Below are 19,023 nucleotides of genomic sequence, written 5' to 3' on the forward strand. Positions count from 1 at the left end.
GACTTTCACACAATACATACTTTTGTCAAGGTGGATACCACATCTTAAGGTTCATATCGATATGTATTACTTTAGAATGAAATCAATCTTTTTGTCTCAGGGGTTGTAGAATTTCAGACCATACATAGATTTTGGCACGGTGGTTTCAACATCACTGTCAAAATCTGAAGTTCGGTATCGATATTTTTTTTCTTATTTTTGAACATTTTTCCAAGAAGGGCCTCGTTAGCGCAGTAGGTAGCGCGTCAGTCTCATAATCTGAAGGTCGTGAGTTCGATCCTCACACTAGGCAGCAAAGCATATACAAAGACATTGTTGGCTGAAGGTTAAAATGTATTCACTGTCGATTTGGACTTTCACACAATACATACTTTTGTCAAGGTGGATACCACATCTTAAGGTTCATATCGATATGTATTACTTTATAATGAAATCAATCTTTTTGTCTCAGGGGTTGTAGAATTTCAGACCATACATAGATTTTGGCACGGTGGTTTCAACATCACTGTCAAGATCTGAAGTTCGGTATCGATATTTTTTTTCTTATTTTTGGACATTTTTCCAAGAAGGGCCTCGTTAGCGCAGTAGGTAGCGCGTCAGTCTCATAATCTGAAGGTCGTGAGTTCGATCCTCACACTAGGCAGCAAAGCATATACAAAGACATTGTTGGCTGAAGGTGAAAATGTATTCACTGTCGATTTGGACTTTCACACAATACATACTTTCGTCAAGGTGGATACCACATCTTAAGGTCCATATCGATATGTATTACTTTAGAATGAAATCAATCTTTTTGTCTCAGGGGTTGTAGAATTTCAGACCATACATACATTTTGGCACGGTGGTTTCAACATCACTGTCAAAATCTGAGGTTCGGTATCGATATTTTTGAAAAAGCTTCGTCTAAAACAGATCTTTCCCCCCGGGTTGTGTGCTTCACAGGAACAACAACCCATTGTGACAAAACAACGGAACGTGATTGTGACGTCATCGTGTAAAAACAGCAACCAGAAGTGAAATGTTATTTTTCTGTTTATTATTAAAGTGTTCAGTAAATAATGAAGAGCTTTTTTTTTTTTTTTTTTTTACAACAGCCAAAACACACTATTTATACTCTCACACGTTTTACACCGCATAGACTTACTCCGGTGATACGGATAAATAAAATAATCTGTTTATTTGTAGAACAAAAAGGCACAAACGGTCTTATTAACAGTCTGATAAACACATTATTATCATTGTCCTCTTCTTCGTTGCTTCCACGTGTTCAGAGATGTTGTCACGCGCACACACACACACACACACACACACACACACACACACACACACACACACACACACACACACACACACACACACGCAGTCTGAGTCACACTCCAGTCTGATCCAGGTCCAGTCTGCTGCAGTCCGGGATTACAGATCGAGTCCTGGAGACAGACACACACTCCGTCAGGAACACAACAGACGGGGACTCTTGTCGAGAAGGGGGGACGGGGACTCTTGTAGAGAAGGGGGGACGGGGACTCTTGTAGAGAAGGGGGGACGGGGACTCTTGTAGAGAAGGGGGGACGGGGACTCTTGTAGAGAAGGTATGGGGGACGGGGACTCTTGTAGAGAAGGTATGGGGGACGGGGACTCTTGTAGAGAAGGTATGGGGGACGGGGACTCTTGTAGAGAAGGTATGGGGGACGGGGACTCTTGTAGAGAAGGTATGGGGACGGGGACTCTTGTAGAGAAGGTATGGGGGACGGGGACTCTTGTAGAGAAGGTATGGGGGACGGGGACTATTGTAGAGAAGGTATGGGGGACGGGGACTCTTGTAGAGAAGGTATGGGGGACGGGGACTCTTGTAGAGAAGGGGGGGCGGGGACTCTTGTAGAGAAGGGGGGACGGGGACTCTTGTAGAGAAGGTACGGGGGACGGGGACTCTTGTAGAGAAGGTACGGGGGACGGGGACTCTTGTAGAGAAGGTACGGGGGACGGGGACTCTTGTAGAGAAGGTACGGGGGACGGGGACTCTTGTAGAGAAGGGGGAGGACTCTTGTAGAGAAGGGGGAGGACTCTTGTAGAGAAGGGGGGGCGGGGACTCTTGTAGAGAAGGGGGGGCGGGGACTCTTGTAGAGAAGGTGGGGAGTGTGTTGTGAGACTTACTCTCTGATTAAGTCTGTGAGGTAGTAGAAGAAGGGGTCAGGCCTGGAGACAGAACAATACTGACATGTTACCCACTGATATGTTACAACCTGATATGTTACCCACTGATATGTTACATACTGATATGTTACATACTGATATGTTACCCACTGATATGTTACACCCTGATATGTTACCCACTGATATGTTACCCACTGATATGTTACCCACTGATATGTTACCCACTGATATGTTACCCACTGATATGTTACCCACTGATATGTTACATACTGATATGTTACATACTGATATGTTACCCCCTGATATGTTACATACTGATATGTTACATACTGATATGTTACCCCCTGATATGTTACATACTGATATGTTACATACTGATATGTTACATACTGATATGTTACCCCCTGATATGTTACATACTGATATGTTACATACTGATATGTTACATACTGATATGTTACCCACTGATATGTTACATACTGATATGTTACCCCCTGATATGTTACATACTGATATGTTACATACTGATATGTTACCCCCTGATATGTTACCCCCTGATATGTTACATACTGATATGTTACATACTGATATGTTACATACTGATATGTTACCCACTGATATGTTACATACTGATATGTTACCCACTGATATGTTACCCACTGATATGTTACACACTGATATGTTACACACTGATATGTTACACACTGATATGTTACACACTGATATGTTACCCACTGATATGTTACATACTATATGTTACCCACTGATATGTTACATACTGATATGTTACACACTGATATGTTACCCTCTGATATGTTACATACTGATATGTTACACACTGATATGTTACACACTGATATGTTACAGCCCTGATATGTTACATACTGATATGTTACCCCCTGATATGTTACACACTGATATGTTACCCCCTGATATGTTACATACTGATATGTTACATACTGATATGTTACCCCCTGATATGTTACCCACTGATATGTTACCCACTGATATGTTACATACTGATATGTTACCCCCTGATATGTTACATACTGATATGTTACCCACTGATATGTTACATACTGATATGTTACACACTGATATGTTACCCCCTGATATGTTACACACTGATATGTTACCCCCTGATATGTTACATACTGATGTTACATACTGATATGTTACACCCTGATATGTTACACCCTGACATGTTACCCCCTGATATGTTACATACTGATATGTTACATACTATATGTTACCCGCTGATATGTTACCCGCTGATATGTTACCCCCTGACATGTTACCCCCTGATATGTTACATACTGATATGTTACATACTGATATGTTACATACTGATATGTTACATACTGATATGTTACCCACTGATATGTTACCCACTGATATGTTACCCACTGATATGTTACCCACTGATATGTTACCACTGATATGTTACCCCCTGACATGTTACCCCCTGACATGTTACCCGCTGACATGTTACCCCCTGATATGTTACATACTGATATGTTACCCCCTGATATATTACCCACTGATATGTTACCCCCTGACATGTTACACACTGACATGTTACACACTGACATGTTACCCACTGATATGTTACATACTGATATGTTACCCACTGATATGTTACCCACTGATATGTTACCCCCTGACATGTTACCCCCTGACATGTTACCCCCTGACATGTTACATACTGATATGTTACATACTAATATGTTACCCCCTGATATGTTACATACTGATATGTTACCCACTGATATGTTACATACTGATATGTTACATACTGATATGTTACCCCCTGATATGTTACCCACTGATATGTTACCCACTGATATGTTACATACTGATATGTTACATACTATATGTTACCCGCTGATATATTACATACTGATATGTTACACACTGATATGTTACACACTGATATGTTACCCCCTGACATGTTACCCCCTGATATGTTACACACTGATATGTTACACACTGATATGTTACCCCCTGACATGTTACCCCCTGATATGTTACATACTGATATGTTACATACTATATGTTACCCGCTGATATGTTACCCGCTGATATGTTACACGCTGATATGTTACATACTGATGTTACCCCCTGACATGTTACCCCCTGATATGTTACATACTGATATGTTACATACTGATGTTACCCCCTGATATGTTACCCACTGATATGTTACCCACTGATATGTTACCCACTGATATGTTACCCCTGATATGTCACCCACTGATATGCTACCCCCTGACATGTTACCCCCTGATATGTTACATACTGATATGTTACCCCCTGATATGTTACCCCCTGACATGTTACCCCCTGATATGTTACATACTGATATGTTACATACTGATATGTTACCCCCTGATATGTTACCCACTGATATGTTACCCCCTGACATGTTACCCCCTGACATGTTACATACTGATATGTTACATACTTATATGTTACCCCCTGATATGTTACTCACTGATATGTTACCCCCTGATATGTTACATACTGAGATGTTACATACTGATATGTTACCCCCTGATATGTTACATACTGATATGTTACATACTGATATGTTACCCTCTGATATGTTACATACTGATATGTTACCCCCTGATATGTTACTCACTGATATGTTACCCCCTGATATGTTACATACTGAGATGTTACATACTGATATGTTACCCCCTGATATGTTACATACTGATATGTTACATACTGATATGTTACCCCCTGATATGTTACATACTGATATGTTACATACTGATATGTTACCCCCTGATATGTTACCCCCTGATATGTTACATACTGATATGTTACATACTGATATGTTACATACTGATATGTTACCCACTGATATGTTACATACTGATATGTTACCCACTGATATGTTACCCACTGATATGTTACACACTGATATGTTACACACTGATATGTTACACACTGATATGTTACACACTGATATGTTACACACTGATATGTTACCCACTGATATGTTACATACTATATGTTACCCACTGATATGTTACATACTGATATGTTACACACTGATATGTTACCCTCTGATATGTTACATACTGATATGTTACACCCTGATATGTTACACACTGATATGTTACACACTGATATGTTACAGCCCTGATATGTTACATACTGATATGTTACCCCCTGATATGTTACACACTGATATGTTACCCCCTGATATGTTACATACTGATATGTTACATACTGATATGTTACCCCCTGATATGTTACCCACTGATATGTTACCCACTGATATGTTACATACTGATATGTTACCCCCTGATATGTTACATACTGATATGTTACCCACTGATATGTTACATACTGATATGTTACACACTGATATGTTACCCCCTGATATGTTACACACTGATATGTTACCCCCTGATATGTTACATACTGATATGTTACCCCCTGATATGTTACCCCCTGACATGTTACCCCCTGATATGTTACATACTGATATGTTACATACTGATATGTTACCCCCTGATATGTTACCCACTGATATGTTACCCCCTGACATGTTACCCCCTGACATGTTACATACTGATATGTTACATACTTATATGTTACCCCCTGATATGTTACTCACTGATATGTTACCCCCTGATATGTTACATACTGAGATGTTACATACTGATATGTTACCCCCTGATATGTTACATACTGATATGTTACATACTGATATGTTATCCCCTGATATGTTACCCACTGATATGTTACACACTGATATGTTACATACTGATATGTTACATACTATATGTTACCCACTGATATGTTACACACTGATATGTTACATACTGATATGTTACCCATTGATATGTTACATACTGATATGTTACCCACTGATATGTTACCCACTGATATGTTACACACTGATATGTTACCCACTGATATGTTACACACTGATATGTTACCCACTGATATGTTACATACTATATGTTACCCACTGATATGTTACATACTGATATGTTACATACTGATATGTTACCCACTGATATGTTACACACTGATATGTTACCCACTGATATGTTACACACTGATATGTTACCCACTGATATGTTACATACTATATGTTACCCACTGATATGTTACATACTGATATGTTACATACTGATATGTTACCCTCTGATATGTTACACACTGATATGTTACACCCTGATATGTTACACACTGATATGTTACACACTGATATGTTACAGCCCTGATATGTTACATACTGATATGTTACCCCCTGATATGTTACACACTGATATGTTACATACTGATATGTTACCCCCTGATATGTTACACACTGATATGTTACCCCCTGATATGTTACATAATGATATGTTACATACTGATATGTTACATACTGATATGTTACATACTGATATGTTACCCGCTGATATGTTACCCACTGATATGTTACCCACTGATATGTTACCCCCTGATATGTTACATACTGATATGTTACCCACTGATATGTTACATACTAATATGTTACACACTGATATGTTACACACTGTTATGTTACCCCCTGATATGTTACACACTGATATGTTACACACTGATATGTTACCCCCTGATATGTTACATACTGATATGTTACCCACTGATATGTTACATACTGATATGTTACATACTGATATGTTACCCACTGATATGTTACCCACTGATATGTTACATACTGATATGTTACCCCCTGATATGTTACATACTGATATGTTACACACTGATATGTTACACCCTGACATGTTACCCCCTGACATGTTACCCCCTGACATGTTACCCCCTGATATGTTACATACTGATATGTTACATACTATATGTTACCCGCTGATATGTTACCCGCTGATATGTTACCCCCTGGCATGTTACCCCCTGATATGTTACATACTGATATGTTACATACTGATATGTTACATACTGATATGTTACCCACTGATATGTTACCCACTGATATGTTACCCCTGATATGTTACCCACTGACATGTTACCCGCTGACATGTTACCCCCTGATATGTTACCCCCTGATATGTTACATACTGATATGTTACCCCTGATATTTTACCCACTGATATGTTACCCCCTGACATGTTACACACTGACATGTTACCCCCTGATATGTTACCCACTGATATGTTACATACTGATATGTTACCCACTGATATGTTACCCCCTGATATGTTACATACTGATATGTTACCCCCTGATATGTTACCCACTGATATGTTACCCCCTGACATGTTACCCCCTGATATGTTACATACTGATATGTTACATACTGATAGGTTACCCCCTGATATGTTACATACTGATATGTTACCCACTGATATGTTACCCACTGATATGTTACCCACTGATATGTTACCCACTGATATGTTACATACTGATATGTTACATACTATATGTTACCCGCTGATATGTTACATACTGATATGTTACACACTGATATGTTACACACTGATATGTTACCCCCTGACATGTTACCCCCTGATATGTTACATACTGATATGTTACACACTGATATGTTACACACTGATATGTTACCCCCTGACATGTTACCCCCTGATATGTTACATACTGATATGTTACATACTATATGTTACCCGCTGATATGTTACCCGCTGATATGTTACATACTGATGTTACCCCCTGATATGTTACATACTGATATGTTACATACTGATATGTTACATACTGATATGTTACATACTGATATGTTACCCACTGATATGTTACCCACTGATATGTTACCCACTGATATGTTACCCACTGATATGTTACCCACTGATATGTTACCCCTGATATGTTACCCACTGATATGTTACCCCCTGACATGTTACCCCTGACATGTTACATACTGATATGTTACCCCTGACATGTTACATACTGATATGTTACCCCCTGACATGTTACACACTGACATGTTACCCCCTGATATGTTACCCACTGATATGTTACCCCTGACATGTTACCCCCTGATATGTTACATACTGATATGTTACCCCCTGACATGTTACCCCCTGATATGTTACATACTGATATGTTACCCCCTGATATGTTACCCACTGATATGTTACCCCCTGACATGTTACCCCTGATATGTTACATACTGATATGTTACATACTGATATGTTACCCCCTGATATGTTACCCACTGATATGTTACCCCCTGACATGTTACCCCCTGATATGTTACATACTGATATGTTACATACTTATATGTTACCCCCTGATATGTTACCCACTGATATGTTACATACTGATATGTTACCCACTGATATGTTACCCCCTGATATGTTACATACTGATATGTTACCCCCTGATATGTTACCCACTGATATGTTACCCCCTGATATGTTACATACTGATATGTTACATACTGATATGTTACCCCCTGATATGTTACCCCCTGATATGTTACCCCCTGATATGTTACCCACTGATATGTTACCCACTGATATGTTACCCCCTGATATGTTACCCGCTGATATGTTACCCGCTGATATGTTACCCGCTGATATGTTACCCGCTGATATGTTACCCGCTGATATGTTACCCGCTGATATGTTACCCGCTGATATGTTACACGCTGATATGTTACACGCTGATATGTTACACGCTGATATGTTACACGCTGATATGTTACACGCTGATATGTTACACGCTGATATGTTACACGCTGATATGTTACACGCTGATATATTAAATACTGATATGTTACACGCTGATATGTTACATACTGATATGTTACATACTGATATGTTACCCGCTGATATGTTACCCACTGATATGTTACACACTGATATGTTACAGCCCTGATATGTTACATACTGATATGTTACACCCTGATATGTTACCCCCTGATATGTTACACACTGATATGTTACCCCCTGATATGTTACATACTGATATGTTACATACTGATATGTTACCCGCTGATATGTTACCCGCTGATATGTTACCCGCTGATATGTTACCCACTGATATGTTACCCCCTGATATGTTACATACTGATATGTTACCCACTGATATGTTACATACTAATATGTTACACACTGATATGTTACACACTGATATGTTACCCACTGATATGTTACCCCCTGATATGTTACACACTGATATGTTACCCCCTGATATGTTACACACTGATATGTTACCCCCTGATATGTTACATACTGATATGTTACCCACTGATATGTTACATACTGATATGTTACATACTGATATGTTACCCACTGATATGTTACCCACTGATATGTTACCCACTGATATGTTACCCACTGATATGTTACCCCTGATATGTTACCCACTGATATGTTACCCCCTGACATGTTACCCCCTGATATGTTACATACTGATATGTTACCCCCTGACATGTTACATACTGATATGTTACCCCCTGACATGTTACACACTGACATGTTACCCCCTGATATGTTACCCACTGATGTGTTACCCCTGACATGTTACCCCCTGATATGTTACATACTGATATGTTACCCCCTGATATGTTACCCACTGATATGTTACCCCCTGACATGTTACCCCCTGATATGTTACATACTGATATGTTACATACTGATATGTTACCCCCTGATATGTTACCCACTGATATGTTACCCCCTGACATGTTACCCCTGATATGTTACATACTGATATGTTACATACTTATATGTTACCCCCTGATATGTTACATACTGATATGTTACCCCCTGACATGTTACATACTGATATGTTACCCCCTGACATGTTACCCCCTGACATGTTACCCACTGATATGTTACCCCCTGACATGTTACCCCCTGATATGTTACATACTGATATGTTACCCCCTGATATGTTACACGCTGATATGTTACACGCTGATATGTTACACGCTGATATGTTACACGCTGATATGTTACACACTGATATGTTACACGCTGATATGTTACACACTGATATGTTACACACTGATATGTTACCCGCTGATATGTTACCCACTGATATGTTACACACTGATATGTTACAGCCCTGATATGTTACATACTGATATGTTACACCCTGATATGTTACACACTGATATGTTACATACTGATATGTTACCCCCTGATATGTTACACACTGATATGTTACCCCCTGATATGTTACATAATGATATGTTACATACTGATATGTTACATACTGATATGTTACATACTGATATGTTACCCGCTGATATGTTACCCACTGATATGTTACCCACTGATATGTTACCCACTGATATGTTACCCCCTGATATGTTACATACTGATATGTTACCCACTGATATGTTACATACTGATATGTTACCCCCTGACATGTTACATACTGATATGTTACCCCTGACATGTTACACACTGACATGTTACCCCCTGATATGTTACCCACTGATATGTTACCCCCTGACATGTTACCCCTGATATGTTACATACTGATATGTTACCCCCTGATATGTTACCCACTGATATGTTACCCCTGACATGTTACCCCTGATATGTTACATACTGATATGTTACATACTGATATGTTACCCCCTGATATGTTACCCACTGATATGTTACCCCCTGACATGTTACCCCCTGATATGTTACATACTGATATGTTACATACTTATATGTTACCCCCTGATATGTTACATACTGATATGTTACCCCCTGACATGTTACATACTGATATGTTACCCCCTGACATGTTACCCCCTGATATGTTACCCACTGATATGTTACCCACTGATATGTTACCCCCTGACATGTTACCCCCTGATATGTTACCCCCTGATATGTTACCCACTGATATGTTACACACTGATATGTTACATACTATATGTTACCCACTGATATGTTACATACTGATATGTTACCCACTGATATGTTACCCCCTGATATGTTACCCGCTGATATGTTACCCGCTGATATGTTACACGCTGATATGTTACCCGCTGATATGTTACCCGCTGATATGTTACCCGCTGATATGTTACACGCTGATATGTTACCCGCTGATATGTTACACGCTGATATGTTACACGCTGATATGTTACACGCTGATATGTTACACCCTGATATGTTACCCACTGATATGTTACCCCCTGACATGTTACCCCCTGATATGTTACATACTGATATGTTACATACTTATATGTTACCCCCTGATATGTTACATACTGATATGTTACCCCCTGACATGTTACATACTAATATGTTACCCCCTGACATGTTACCCCCTGATATGTTACCCACTGATATGTTACCCACTGATATGTTACCCACTGACATGTTACCCCCTGATATGTTACATACTGATATGTTACCCCCTGATATGTTACCCACTGATATGTTACCCCCTGACATGTTACCCCCTGATATGTTACATACTGATATGTTACATACTGATATGTTACCCCCTGACATGTTACCCCCTGATATGTTACATACTGATATGTTACATACTTATATGTTACCCCCTGATATGTTACCCCCTGATATGTTACATACTGATATGTTACCCCTGATATGTTACCCACTGATATGTTACCCACTGATATGTTACATACTGATATGTTACCCCCTGATATGTTACATACTGATATGTTACCCACTGATATGTTACCCACTGATATGTTACCCACTGATATGTTACCCACTGATATGTTACATACTGATATGTTACATACTGATAGGTTACCCCCTGATATGTTACATACTGATATGTTACCCACTGATATGTTACACACTGATATGTTACATACTATATGTTACCCACTGATATGTTACATACTGATATGTTACCCACTGATATGTTACCCGCTGATATGTTACACGCTGATATGTTACCCGCTGATATGTTACCCGCTGATATGTTACCCGCTGATATGTTACACGCTGATATGTTACCCGCTGATATGTTACACGCTGATATGTTACACGCTGATATGTTACACGCTGATATGTTACACGCTGATATGTTACACGCTGATATGTTACCCACTGATATGTTACCCCCTGACATGTTACCCCCTGATATGTTACATACTGATATGTTACCCCCTGATATGTTACCCACTGATATGTTACCCCCTGACATGTTACCCCCTGATATGTTACATACTGATATGTTACATACTTATATGTTACCCCTGATATGTTACATACTGATATGTTACCCCCTGACATGTTACATACTGATATGTTACCCCCTGACATGTTACCCCCTGATATGTTACCCACTGATATGTTACCCACTGATATGTTACCCCCTGACATGTTACCCCCTGACATGTTACCCCCTGATATGTTACCCCCTGACATGTTACCCCCTGATATGTTACATACTGATATGTTACATACTGATATGTTACCCCCTGATATGTTACCCACTGATATGTTACCCCCTGACATGTTACCCCCTGATATGTTACATACTGATATGTTACATACTTATATGTTACCCCCTGATATGTTACATACTGATATGTTACCCCCTGACATGTTACATACTGATATGTTACCCCCTGACATGTTACCCCCTGATATGTTACCCACTGATATGTTACCCACTGATATGTTACACACTGATATGTTACCCACTGATATGTTACACACTGATATGTTACCCACTGATACGTTACATACTATATGTTACCCACTGATATGTTACATACTGATATGTTACATACTGATATGTTACCCTCTGATATGTTACACACTGATATGTTACACCCTGATATGTTACACACTGATATGTTACACACTGATATGTTACAGCCCTGATATGTTACATACTGATATGTTACCCCCTGATATGTTACACACTGATATGTTACATACTGATATGTTACACACTGATATGTTACCCCCTGATATGTTACATAATGATATGTTACATACTGATATGTTACATACTGATATGTTACATACTGATATGTTACCCGCTGATATGTTACCCACTGATATGTTACCCACTGATATGTTACCCCCTGATATGTTACATACTGATATGTTACCCACTGATATGTTACATACTAATATGTTACACACTGATATGTTACACACTGTTATGTTACCCCCTGATATGTTACACACTGATATGTTACACACTGATATGTTACCCCCTGATATGTTACATACTGATATGTTACCCACTGATATGTTACATACTGATATGTTACATACTGATATGTTACCCACTGATATGTTACCCACTGATATGTTACATACTGATATGTTACCCCCTGATATGTTACATACTGATATGTTACACACTGATATGTTACACCCTGACATGTTACCCCCTGACATGTTACCCCCTGGCATGTTACCCCCTGATATGTTACATACTGATATGTTACATACTGATATGTTACATACTGATATGTTACCCACTGATATGTTACCCACTGATATGTTACCCCTGATATGTTACCCACTGACATGTTACCCGCTGACATGTTACCCCCTGATATGTTACCCCCTGATATGTTACATACTGATATGTTACCCCCTGATATATTACCCACTGATATGTTACCCCCTGACATGTTACACACTGACATGTTACCCCCTGATATGTTACCCACTGATATGTTACATACTGATATGTTACCCACTGATATGTTACCCCCTGATATGTTACATACTGATATGTTACCCCCTGATATGTTACCCCCTGACATGTTACCCCCTGATATGTTACATACTGATATGTTACATACTGATAGGTTACCCCCTGATATGTTACATACTGATATGTTACCCACTGATATGTTACCCACTGATATGTTACCCACTGATATGTTACCCACTGATATGTTACATACTGATATGTTACATACTATATGTTACCCGCTGATATGTTACATACTGATATGTTACACACTGATATGTTACACACTGATATGTTACCCCCTGACATGTTACCCCCTGATATGTTACATACTGATATGTTACACACTGATATGTTACACACTGATATGTTACCCCCTGACATGTTACCCCCTGATATGTTACATACTGATATGTTACATACTATATGTTACCCGCTGATATGTTACCCGCTGATATGTTACATACTGATGTTACCCCCTGATATGTTACATACTGATATGTTACATACTGATATGTTACATACTGATATGTTACATACTGATATGTTACCCACTGATATGTTACCCACTGATATGTTACCCACTGATATGTTACCCACTGATATGTTACCCACTGATATGTTACCCCTGATATGTTACCCACTGATATGTTACCCCCTGACATGTTACCCCCTGACATGTTACATACTGATATGTTACCCCCTGACATGTTACATACTGATATGTTACCCCCTGACATGTTACACACTGACATGTTACCCCCTGATATGTTACCCACTGATATGTTACCCCCTGACATGTTACCCCCTGATATGTTACATACTGATATGTTACCCCCTGACATGTTACCCCCTGATATGTTACATACTGATATGTTACCCCCTGATATGTTACCCACTGATATGTTACCCCCTGACATGTTACCCCCTGATATGTTACATACTGATATGTTACATACTGATATGTTACCCCCTGATATGTTACCCACTGATATGTTACCCCCTGACATGTTACCCCCTGATATGTTACATACTGATATGTTACATACTTATATGTTACCCCCTGATATGTTACCCACTGATATGTTACATACTGATATGTTACCCCCTGACATGTTACCCCCTGATATGTTACATACTGATATGTTACATACTTATATGTTACCCCCTGATATGTTACATACTGATATGTTACCCCCTGACATGTTACATACTAATATGTTACCCCCTGACATGTTACCCCCTGATATGTTACCCACTGATATGTTACCCACTGATATGTTACCCCTGACATGTTACCCCTGATATGTTACATACTGATATGTTACCCCCTGATATGTTACCCACTGATATGTTACCCCCTGACATGTTACCCCCTGATATGTTACATACTGATATGTTACATACTGATATGTTACCCCCTGACATGTTACCCCCTGATATGTTACATACTGATATGTTACATACTTATATGTTACCCCCTGATATGTTACCCCCTGATATGTTACATACTGATATGTTACCCCCTGATATGTTACCCACTGATATGTTACCCACTGATATGTTACATACTGATATGTTACCCCCTGATATGTTACATACTGATATGTTACCCACTGATATGTTACCCACTGATATGTTACCCACTGATATGTTACCCACTGATATGTTACATACTGATATGTTACATACTGATAGGTTACCCCCTGATATGTTACATACTGATATGTTACCCACTGATATGTTACACACTGATATGTTACATACTATATGTTACCCACTGATATGTTACATACTGATATGTTACCCACTGATATGTTACCCCCTGATATGTTACCCGCTGATATGTTACACGCTGATATGTTACCCGCTGATATGTTACCCGCTGATATGTTACCCGCTGATATGTTACACGCTGATATGTTACCCGCTGATATGTTACACGCTGATATGTTACACGCTGATATGTTACACGCTGATATGTTACCCACTGATATGTTACCCCCTGACATGTTACCCCCTGATATGTTACATACTGATATGTTACCCCCTGATATGTTACCCACTGATATGTTACCCCCTGACATGTTACCCCCTGATATGTTACATACTGATATGTTACATACTTATATGTTACCCCCTGATATGTTACATACTGATATGTTACCCCCTGACATGTTACATACTGATATGTTACCCCCTGACATGTTACCCCCTGATATGTTACCCACTGATATGTTACCCACTGATATGTTACCCCCTGACATGTTACCCCCTGATATGTTACCCCCTGACATGTTACCCCCTGACATGTTACCCCCTGATATGTTACATACTGAAATGTTACATACTGATATGTTACCCCCTGATATGTTACCCACTGATATGTTACCCCCTGACATGTTACCCCCTGATATGTTACATACTGATATGTTACATACTTATATGTTACCCCCTGATATGTTACATACTGATATGTTACCCCCTGACATGTTACATACTGATATGTTACCCCCTGACATGTTACCCCCTGATATGTTACCCACTGATATGTTACCCACTGATATGTTACCCCCTGACATGTTACCCCTGATATGTTACATACTGATATGTTACCCCCTGATATGTTACCCCCTGATATGTTACCCCCTGATATGTTACCCCCTGATATGTTACCCACTGATATGTTACACACTGATATGTTACATACTATATGTTACCCACTGATATGTTACATACTGATATGTTACCCACTGATATGTTACCCCCTGATATGTTACCCGCTGATATGTTACCCGCTGATATGTTACACGCTGATATGTTACCCGCTGATATGTTACCCGCTGATATGTTACCCGCTGATATGTTACACGCTGATATGTTACCCGCTGATATGTTACACGCTGATATGTTACACGCTGATATGTTACACGCTGATATGTTACCCCCTGATATGTTACCCACTGATATGTTACCCCCTGACATGTTACCCCCTGATATGTTACATACTGATATGTTACATACTTATATGTTACCCCTGATATGTTACATACTGATATGTTACCCCCTGACATGTTACATACTGATATGTTACCCCCTGACATGTTACCCCCTGATATGTTACCCACTGATATGTTACCCACTGATATGTTACCCCCTGACATGTTACCCCCTGATATGTTACATACTGATATGTTACCCCCTGATATGTTACCCACTGATATGTTACCCCCTGACATGTTACCCCTGATATGTTACATACTGATATGTTACATACTGATATGTTACCCCCTGACATGTTACCCCTGATATGTTACATACTGATATGTTACATACTTATATGTTACCCCTGATATGTTACATACTGATATGTTACCCCCTGATATGTTACCCACTGATATGTTACCCCCTGATATGTTACATACTGATATGTTACCCCCTGATATGTTACATACTGATATGTTACCCACTGATATGTTACCCACTGATATGTTACCCACTGATATGTTACCCACTGATATGTTACATACTGATATGTTACATACTGATAGGTTACCCCCTGATATGTTACATACTGATATGTTACCCACTGATATGTTACACACTGATATGTTACATACTATATGTTACCCACTGATATGTTACATACTGATATGTTACCCCCTGATATGTTACCCGCTGATATGTTACCCGCTGATATGTTACACGCTGATATGTTACCCGCTGATATGTTACCCGCTGATATGTTACACGCTGATATGTTACACGCTGATATGTTACCCGCTGATATGTTACACGCTGATATGTTACACGCTGATATGTTACACGCTGATATGTTACACGCTGATATGTTACACGCTGATATGTTACACGCTGATATGTTACCCACTGATATGTTACCCCCTGACATGTTACCCCCTGATATGTTACATACTGATATGTTACATACTGATATGTTACCCCCTGATATGTTACCCACTGATATGTTACCCCCTGACATGTTACCCCCTGATATGTTACATACTGATATGTTACATACTTATATGTTACCCCCTGATATGTTACATACTGATATGTTACCCCCTGACATGTTACATACTGATATGTTACCCCCTGACATGTTACCCCCTGATATGTTACCCACTGATATGTTACCCACTGATATGTTACCCCCTGACATGTTACCCCCTGATATGTTACATACTGATATGTTACCCCTGATATGTTACCCCTGATATGTTACCCCCTGATATGTTACCCCCTGATATGTTACCCACTGATATGTTACACACTGATATGTTACATACTATATGTTACCCACTGATATGTTACATACTGATATGTTACCCACTGATATGTTACCCCTGATATGTTACCCCTGATATGTTACCCGCTGATATGTTACCCGCTGATATGTTACCCGCTGATATGTTACCCGCTGATATGTTACCCGCTGATATGTTACCCGCTGATATGTTACACGCTGATATGTTACCCGCTGATATGTTACACGCTGATATGTTACACGCTGATATGTTACACGCTGATATGTTACCCCCTGATATGTTACCCACTGATATGTTACCCCCTGACATGTTACCCCTGATATGTTACATACTGATATGTTACATACTTATATGTTACCCCCTGATATGTTACATACTGATATGTTACCCCCTGACATGTTACATACTGATATGTTACCCCCTGACATGTTACCCCCTGATATGTTACCCACTGATATGTTACCCACTGATATGTTACCCACTGATATGTTACCCCCTGACATGTTACCCCCTGATATGTTACATACTGATATGTTACCCCCTGATATGTTACCCACTGATATGTTACCCCCTGACATGTTACCCCTGATATGTTACATACTGATATGTTACATACTGATATGTTACCCCCTGACATGTTACCCCCTGATATGTTACATACTGATATGTTACATACTTATATGTTACCCCCTGATATGTTACCCCCTGATATGTTACCCCCTGATATGTTACCCACTGATATGTTACCCCCTGATATGTTACATACTGATATGTTACATACTGATATGTTACCCCCTGATATGTTACATACTGATATGTTACCCACTGATATGTTACCCACTGATATGTTACCCACTGATATGTTACCCACTGATATGTTACCCACTGATATGTTACATACTGATATGTTACATACTGATAGGTTACCCCCTGATATGTTACATACTGATATGTT

The 19,023-nt window shown here is 39.3% G+C and overlaps 1 protein-coding gene across 1 annotated transcript in view; it reads right to left on the reverse strand.

Moving 5' to 3' along the window:
• Positions 1–1,014: 1,014 nt before the first annotated feature.
• Positions 1,015–19,023, reverse strand: part of LOC135525664 (uncharacterized) — a 99,924-nt gene continuing 81,915 nt past the window's right edge. The window contains exons 21-22 of the mRNA XM_064953427.1: positions 2,152–2,193; positions 1,015–1,427 (exon numbers count right to left, since the gene is read on the reverse strand). Of these exons, the coding sequence (XP_064809499.1) occupies positions 1,370–1,427; positions 2,152–2,193 (100 nt within the window). The 3' untranslated portion in view covers positions 1,015–1,369. The remainder of the gene's footprint in view (positions 1,428–2,151; positions 2,194–19,023) is intronic.

Source organism: Oncorhynchus masou, chromosome 5 (assembly GCF_036934945.1).
Source record: "Oncorhynchus masou masou isolate Uvic2021 chromosome 5, UVic_Omas_1.1, whole genome shotgun sequence".
NCBI lineage: Eukaryota > Metazoa > Chordata > Actinopteri > Salmoniformes > Salmonidae > Oncorhynchus > Oncorhynchus masou.